General features: G+C 38.5%; 1 protein-coding gene across 1 annotated transcript; it reads right to left on the bottom strand.

The window, feature by feature from the left end:
• Positions 1-742: 742 nt before the first annotated feature.
• LOC149227655 (uncharacterized) lies at positions 743-1,738 on the bottom strand. Its single transcript, XM_089380567.1, has one exon. The coding sequence runs from the start codon at positions 1,736-1,738 to the stop codon at positions 743-745; it is 996 nt and encodes a 331-aa protein (XP_089236693.1).
• Between the last annotated feature and the right edge of the window lie 7,295 nt (positions 1,739-9,033).

The raw sequence follows: 9,033 nt of genomic DNA, 5'->3' as shown, positions 1-9,033 counted from the left end.
GCTTTAAAGAGTGTATGACTTCTTTTGATAGAATAATTCCATCCATGATCTGCCGACCTTCAATGTACCCTGTCTGTTCTGGGGAGATAAGCAAGGGTAGGAGCGGTTTGAGTCGGTTTGCAATAACCTTTGAAATGAGTTTGTAAATTACATTACAGAGTGCTATTGGCCGATACTTCTCAGGTTTGTTTGAGGCTGCTTCTTTGGGTACCAAGGCAATGAAGGTTGAGTTGAGGGCCGGGAGTACCCAATGCATGCTGCGGGATTCTTCCACCAGATCCCAGACTTCAATTTTTATGAGATCCCAAAATTCATGGAAGAAGTTGGCCGTGAATTCGTCAGGCCCTGGCGCCTTTCCGTCTTTAAGCTGAGCTATGGCATCTTCTACTTCCTTTAGTGTGACTTGCTGGAGCAGTTGAGTATTGTGATCCTCATTGATGATTTTAGGAATGTGCTGTGTGATAGCTCGGATTGCCTCGTCTCTGTTACTGTTAGGCTCCTTTAGAATGTCCTTGAAATATCCAGTGAATTCTTTCTCCATGTCTTCATGAGCCTCCACTCTTTCACCCTGCTGATTGTTAACAAAGGTGATTTTGTTGTGCATGTGCCGTTGGATGGTAGTTTTGTGGAAAAATTTAGTATTTCGCTCACCCTCTTTGAGCCAGCTTATTCGCGACTTTTGCCGCCATAAAATTTCTTCTTGTTTTTGACGCTCCTCTATTTGATTCCAGAGGATTTTCTCCTATTGAGTTTGTTCTTCTGTGCGTCCTTCCAGAATGAATCTTTGTTGTAATTCTTTCATCTGCTGTTCTAGTTTGTGTCTGCTCTTCTGTATGTTGCCAAAATGATCTCGGTTCCATATTTTAAGAATTTGCTTCAGATGTTTCAGCTTTTGTTGGAACTGATACATTTTAGCTCCTGCCGGCGGGATGAAGGATGTCCAGGCTTGATTGACCACTGCCTTAAAATTAATATCTGTGAGCCAGAAGGCTTCAAATCTAAATGGTCGATTGCTGCAATTGCCAGGTCTGGACCATTGGAGAAGAATGGGCCAATGATCTGAGCCTCCTTGTGGAATGATCTCGGCACTGAAATCTCCTCCTAGGTGGATTGCGTTGTCTGAAACTAAAAATCTGTCTAGTCGTGAGGCAATTTGGTGAACCCCTTTTCTCTTGTTCGACCAGGTGAAGATGCCATTTGAGGTGGAGATGTCCATGAGTCGATTGTCTTGAATGAATTGCTTGAAGCCGCTGCTATCGCTATCTAGCCTGGTTCTGCCCCCTTGTTTCTCTTCCATGGATTTTATGATGTTGAAATCGCCTCCTCCGATCCATAAATGAAAGTGTCTGTTTGCATTGAGGAGGGAAATCGTGTCCAAGAGATCTAATTTTTGCTGTATTGTCTGCGGGAAGTAAACATTGGTAAGATGCCCATGGATGTTGGTACCGATGAGGTGGAATGTAGCTTGAATGAGATGCAGAGTGGCATGAAAATTATCAAGTGACACAATCTGTGGATTCCATAGAATGGCTAGACCGCCGGAGGCCCCTGAGGCGTCTACTGCGATTGAACTGCTACCTGCCCAGACTTTGTTACTGAGACTGTCTATTGTTGAGCTGCTACATTTTGTTTCTTGAAGAAAGACTATTGCTGGTTTTTCTTGCATTATCAGGTTTTTAATCACTCTGTGTTTAGAGGGACTGTTGAGTCCTCTTACATTCCAAGAGATGAGCTTCATGTAGACGGAGATTTGGGCTTGTAGAACTTGGTCAACTTGGGGAATTTCCCCGAATCCATGAGTATTTCACCTACTGCTATTGTACGCTGTAGATCTGTTTTTCTGCCCCTTTTCTTTTGTTCTTTGAGGATTTTCCTTCCATCCCAATGACTGCCTCCTTGGATGCCCAAACTTTTATGGTGCTGTACCCTTGTGAGGACTCCTTCAATTTTGTCTAATTGCCAGGGAGGGATTGAGTTGTACTCTTTTTGCTTACATGCTGCCTCCAATTTGGATATGTCAAGCTTGGATATATCGAATTCCTCTAGATCTACATCTTCTCGATCTTCCTCCATGTCATTTGAGGCAATGAGGGCTTCCTCCACGGATTGTTCATGAAGACTCAGGGCCAGGGATGCATCTAGATCCATATCCGAAGCTTGTGGAATCTCGTTCAGCATGGTTTTCCCCTTGGAAATGATTAGAGACCCGGGCTCTGAAACAGAGATGGGGTTTTCAGTATAGGGAGGATCTGTAGATTTAGATGAGGCCGGTTCAGAGCGGTTGAGGGACGACTGGGTGGGGTGCAGCAGTTCTGGGATATCAGCTTTGGGGCTGATTTGAATGTCTTGTGAAGCTAGAATGGAGAAGCGATTCTGGGGGGGCGCTTTGAAAGCTTGAGCTGGATTAGCTTGGTTTTTTTTTGCATGTCGGCGACGGATGGGGATTTTTGTGAAACCATCAGGGTCCAAGTTGATATCACTGGAGGGGATTTTGGGCTGCACATTTAAGGGACAATCACGGAAGAGGTGACCATGCTCATGGCATTTTCGACAACGAAAAGGGATGTGCTCATAATCTAGAGTCTGTTTCCATTCGTAATCATCGTGAAAAAGACTTACCGTGTCTGCTAAGGTCTTGGTGAGGTGCATCTTAACGCAGATCCTGGCGTAGGAGGTGTATTTGCGCGTCTTGGTTTCAGTAGCCACTTTGATGAAGGTTCCCAGCTTGTTGCCTATGTCTGCCAGCGTTTCTTCTCGCCAGTACTCCACCGGAAGGGAATACATTCTGATCCATACAGGGGCCCAACTAAAGTCTTCTTTGTCTGGATTGAATCGGGACTTCCATTCCGTTAAATATAGACCTGAAGAGTTGAAGAAGTACGGGCCTCCTTCGAATATCCTTGTTTTGTCTTCTAAACAGTTAAAAATTGCTGTAAAGAAGCCCTTTGGGGCAAGCTGTAACGTGACTTGTCCTTTGGGCTTCCATTTAGAGGCTATCCAACCTTGTAAGGCTTTTTCTGTGGGCCAAAATCCCAAGAACTTTCCAATGAGTGCGTAATCTTGCATAAATTGGATTTCCCCATTGATGCGGTGGCTTGGAAGTTCGACCTTGATCAGATCTGCTGCCTTTGGGATACAGGTTGCTGAGGTCACTTTAGTCTGAAAGGAGCCAGTCGTGTTGTGCCGACCATTGCTTGCTTCATCCTCCACATTTCGATCTGAGGACGTCTGTCCTTCTGGCTTCTTTTGCTTGTCTTGTTCCTTTTCTAGGTCTTCGATTGCAGAGTGCCGAATCTCTGCCTTTTGTTGCTTGTCAGTAGAGGGTGTCCCCATTGGAGGGGAGGCAGAGCTCTCCCCTCCTACAGCAGACGCCATAGGACTGTCAGTAGCAGAGCCTGCTGCAGCTAGCACAGGTTCGATCGGCGGCGGCGGCGGCTAGGTTTTTGTTTTTGCTCAATCGCTTCAGCATCAGAGCTCGGTCGTTCCGGTTTAAATTGGAATATTACAATCATATATACATTAGAAATTAGAAACAAAAATCAAATAAATAATAAACAATAAAAATCTAAAATATCTAGATTTATGCCTAACAAGTACAAGAAAAAAATAATTTTATTTACAGAAAACCTTGCACAAAAAGATTCTTCAAACCAATCTTACATTTTTTCATGATATATACAATGATTGATGTGGAAAAGTTGGAAACATTTTATAGATGAGCATGGATCATGTGTAAAATTACTATGAAGAATATCTTTTTGAAGAATCTTGATGTGATTAACTTTAGAGATCTTAGCAAGATCATGAGAACCTATCATAACCATTGGTTGCAACTGTAGTGTCTCATCCTCTTAACAAGTCTCCAAAAATTCAAATGCTAAACAACTAACTTGTGGTGAATCAATAGGATCACGTAATGTGTATGAGCTATCTTCATATGACTAATTACAATATTTAATTTCACCTAGCTGATTACTTAAACAACAACTCTTCATTAATTGTAAATGTAACTAAATCATTAGAAGGCTCTTTGGGAAATGTGTTTGCTACAAAAATTCCTTCTTCCCATATAGAAGGTTGAGAGGACTTAAATTTGTAGGAAGAGAATATCTCATTAATGTCATCTTGCACTTTATTAAATTATGACCCTGTAGAATGTGAACCTACAAGATATGAAATAATTACCTAAGAATTACAAGCATCGAATAAATAAATATATAATGAATAATGGATGCAAGATGAAATAAAACAAAAAGAATCATGTGGAACAACAACCTTGATATCTGATTTCAATTCTTTTTTTCTTATAGTCAATTGATTGATGTCTTTGGTATGCTCTACATGTAAGTCTGAATACAAAGCATAATAGGGTTCATGGTGCACAGGTCACGATGAAACAAAATTGTAAGGTTTTTTAAGACTAGAATATTCAAGACTTGTTTTTGATGGGGAGTAAAAATGTTCAATCATAGGAATTTTAAGAGATTGGTTTTGAATCCCATTAGTTGTCTTATAAGAAGATTGTTCTATGTCTTGAACATCATTTTCAGATTCAATCCTTGCTGATCTTGAGCTAGTTGTTAGAATTTATGGAATGAGACAACTTTCTTTGTCTTTATTCAAAATTTCTTCATTTCTTTGTTTATGGTTAAATGAAACCCCATTTTCTGTACAAGAGATTTCTTCAATAATTAAAGAATATGTTTGCATATGAGGAATGTTGAGGGTCACATGTTCTTCTTTCAAAGTATCGTGTTCCCCCATATTCACAACTTCAAGAGTGAAAAATGTTAGCATAAAATGTTGTTGATTTGTAACTTCAAAATGTTCATATTTTTCATGTAAAACTAAATCATTATACAAATGATAATTAATATATGATCTAGATTCATTAATGATTAATTGATTTTGATTATCATGGAGAGAAATAAGATGTTCAAAACATTCACTAATTGAAGGAATATCCTTAAAAAGAAATCCATAGCAAAGATTAATCGATCTTGTAGAAAAATATTCTAATGACTCATTAGGTTTTATCCTAAGATTAGATAGTTCATAGTATAATCTAGTGTAATCATAATTCTCAAAATCAATCAAAAACTCATCTATAAACTACTTCATGAAAGGATTGATGCAGCCGACAATGCCTCATACCAAGTCTATGCTCAACCTTTGAAAGTAAGAGTGAATAAATTGCACATGACGTCTTCATGAAGCATGCTATGATAAATACAATTGTAAATAAATTGACACACAAGTTTAGATGCAATAAATTCACTTTTCCCATCAAATTTATTTTTTGGCAACCGTTTTACTATCTTTAAAGGAGTAGTGCATGATACTCGTCCAGAAAAACACCTCCAAATAGGAATTTGGGAAGGAACCATAAAAAAAATAAAAAATTTAAAATACAAGCTCCATGGGGTCATATTGTAAATCTTCCCTCCTAGCACCAAAAATGTTGATGCCTGGAAATGACCAGGCCAACATTAGGGAGATCATTCAATCAAGGCCCCAATTAGACCATTATCCTTTTGGGATGGTGATCCTGACCTTATGGAATCAGTTTCCACCTAAAGGTTTTCTCTTCGTAAAGAGAATTTCTAATATGATCTCCTAAACCTAAATGTAGCCTAAGCTAATATTCAAACCACAAAAAATAACTATCCTATCGCTAATATAAAACTAACTACTCTAACTTATCTCAATCAAGAGAGGGAGCAGTCTCAATCTCAACTAAGAGCAAGTGAATAGACTGGAATTGAATCTAAGATTAAAATTAACCACTAAATCACACATAGTTCATATGAGTCATAATAATGAAGACACATGTGCATATAGGATTAATTGAATAAATAGTTACCATAACTGTCCACACACATACTTAGATTCAAATATCACTAATTGAATTCAAGATCATATACACTATTGTATCATATAATTAGTGCATATACTACAACAACGGTTATATTGAAAATGGGTATGTTGTTAAATTGCTAAATAGTTATCAACCACCACACACAAGTTTTCTTGAATCCAACATTCAACTTTGATTTAAATCTAACCAACTATGAGAAGATAGCTTTTCATCGGTTTTAAATAAGCATGAAATTGAATGAAATTAATAGCAGTGCCAAAATCAAACAATGAATACTAATCTAAATTAAAAATAAATATAAATTGAATAAATTTAACAAGCCATCAAACAACCTTTGGATTCAAATAATAGTGTATAAAATTGAACATTTGGTTGTAGGCTCTAGAGTACGAAAGATTTCAAATAAAGTTCATGACAACATGAGCTTCTCCGAATCCCATCATCTCCTCTTTGGTTCAATCCTGCAAGTTCCTAATTCCCTCAAAAAATAGATTCTGTAGCAATAAAAGTCTCATTTGTCTTTCAAAATCGAAACCCCCCTTTTAGCATCGCCATGTGCCCTTTAAATAATATTACAAATTAATTTTTAAAATGTATTTTTAATGATGGTTTAAAAAATAATTGAAATAATGGGAACTAAGATAAATTCTTTTATACCCGGATGCGGGTGATAATGCGAGCCTTTAATGCAGGCATCTGTCATAACGCATGGAATGTGGTTGACAGGATGGGTTTGCGTTTCAAGACAGCGGTGACAGGATTACATTTAATTCCCATGGCAATTGATATAATGGTGTTGCAGCAGTGGAAGGACGGCGCCTTCAAGCTGAGCGAGTTTTCACAGAAGTTGACGTGCGAAGGGATGAGGGATCCCTGTCCTCTGCCGGCGATGAAGGCAATGGATTTGTTATTTAATCGACAGGCCCAGTCATACCAGGACTAGAACAAGACATTCGAGGTCGGCTTATGGCATGAGATTTCGCCTGCTGGACGTCTTAGGGTGGTGAAGCAGGGTCTTATTGCCCTCGCGTTCGGTGTTATGGAGCGCAGTAGAGGTGTGCCTCGGCGCGGAGGGAGATCTGGCATTCGCATTGCTTTCGACGGTGAGGAGGTGCATTCTGTTGCTCCCATGGAGGCCATGGCAAATTCATCCTCCAGCTCTGAGCAGGAATTTCTGCTTCTGCCGGATTCCTACCAGCCAATCCGTCTCAGAATTCCTGGGAGGCTCCTGCGCTCAGATGTCATAGTGAATTTATCGATTTACCTCTCAGAGGCGGCTCCTGAAGACAATCCTTCCTCTTCTCAGGCCCCTGCAAGAGTTCAGTCCAGTGAAATTTTGTTGGGTGACATGAATGGGAGGGTCTACCGCGTGCCCAGTCCCCTAGCTGCTGTAGCGCCGGTTGGTCAGCCTCCGCCGGCCCAAGTCCAAGAGAATTCGGATTTGGCTCCATCTGAGCAGGAAATTCTGCCTCCGGTTCATGATACTCAGGACAGAGAGGAAGGCCACAACTCAATACAGCCTGGCTCAGAAGGACAGCCTCAGTGGGACGAGGATATGGTTATTTGGCTAGATACGCCCAGCCCGGAGCAGATGAAGCCACCGGAGTCGCCCAGTCACCCTTCCTGAGTTTCCATGGTCACTATTCTCCAGGTTTTGGCTTAGTGTTTCTCTATGTCTTTGTCGGTTCATAGTTTGGTCGCTCTTAGCTCTACTCCTCTGCCTTCTCATGAAGGTTTGTCTCTAGTCAATACAGTTTCAAATGTTAGTGTCTACAGGCTCTATAGAGTCTGGTTCTTGTATTTCTGCTGTCCAAGAGTCTAGTCTCTGTATGTCTGCTGTCCAAGGAACACAAAAGGACAAAATCTTGTAATAGGGTCTCACTGGAAAGATAGTCTGTTTCAGCTGTTTTTGTTAGAGGGCTGGGCATGGCCCCTCTCGAATGATGTAACCTCTGTAAATATTTTCTTACCTTAATATAGATTAGACTTTACTTAGAAAAAAAAAAAAAAAAAGAAAGATAAATTCTTTTATTTTTGATAAGTTGGATGAAAGAATCCTAAAGTGTGATGGTTCAATTTCAAAGCATGAGTCACCAACTAAGTACCTGCATGCAACATAAAAGATTTAATTATCAAACTAAATAAACCAATTTTAAAGAAATCACAATTGAGGAAAAAAAAATAGATTTTTAAATCATTTTAATAGGTTTTTCATGCAACATAAAAGATTTAATTATCAAACTAAATAAACCAATTTTAAAGAAATCACAATTGAGGAAAAAAAAATAGATTTTTAAATCATTTTAATAGGTTTTTCTCTTGTATTCATTCAACATTAACCAACTAAAAATATCTTCCATGATTGTGTTTAATCAATGAACCATTTCATGCCCAATTTGGATCTATGCAACTTGATTTTCATGCTAAATTCATGGCTCTTTTTCCTTGAAATTTTCGGGAATTTAATTTACATATTTGACCAAAATTAGTATTCTTGTATCGTTCTCCTCCTTTATATCTTTCCCATGAACCAACCTATGCCTATTTTGGTGCCCTAGAACTCAAGGTACGGCCTTGATAAGTCGACACTCAACTATTGCTATCAAATCATGGGTTAATTGTGAACCTTGATGTAAATCTTAAAAACATAATACCACATACATGACGAAAGAAAGTTGTAGAGGTTTATAGTTTTTTTACATGATTACCACAATTTGTGTGAAAACACACGGAAACTTTGGTGAATGCGCCCGAGTTAGAATATTTTTCCCACACAAAAAGTTAGGTTATATATATATATATCCTCAACCACGGATGAATTAGATGTTTAATAATGGAAAAATATAGGGTACTAGGGACTTGGGATCCATTAATTAAAAATAATAAAACAAAAAATTTAATAATAATAATAATAAACCATTGGAAAATATAGAAAACTTTAATATGGTTTTTTTTAAATAATAATATATGGTTTAAAAACTTTAATATGGTTTTTTTTAAATAATAATATATGGTTTAATAATAATATATGGTAAAAAAACCATTGGAAAATAGAAAACTTTAATAATAATAAAAAAATCATTGGAACCTGGATGCGGGTGTCACTGCAGAACATTAATGAGGATTTACTCCTTGCCGGCAGGTGTCCTTGCACT

The sequence above is a fragment of the Pinus tabuliformis genome, chromosome J (assembly GCF_031772625.1).
Source record: "Pinus tabuliformis cultivar Carrire ecotype Pingquan chromosome J, CPIR1, whole genome shotgun sequence".
NCBI classification, from domain to species: Eukaryota; Viridiplantae; Streptophyta; class Pinopsida; order Pinales; family Pinaceae; genus Pinus; species Pinus tabuliformis.
The sequence above is the reverse complement of the archived record's forward strand: the minus strand, read 5'-3'. Positions and strand labels throughout refer to the sequence as shown.

Coding starts and splice junctions, on each gene's coding strand:
- LOC149227655 (XM_089380567.1), bottom strand. CDS start 1,738: ATGAAGCTCATCTCTTGGAATGTAAGAGGACTCAACAGTCCCTCTAAA.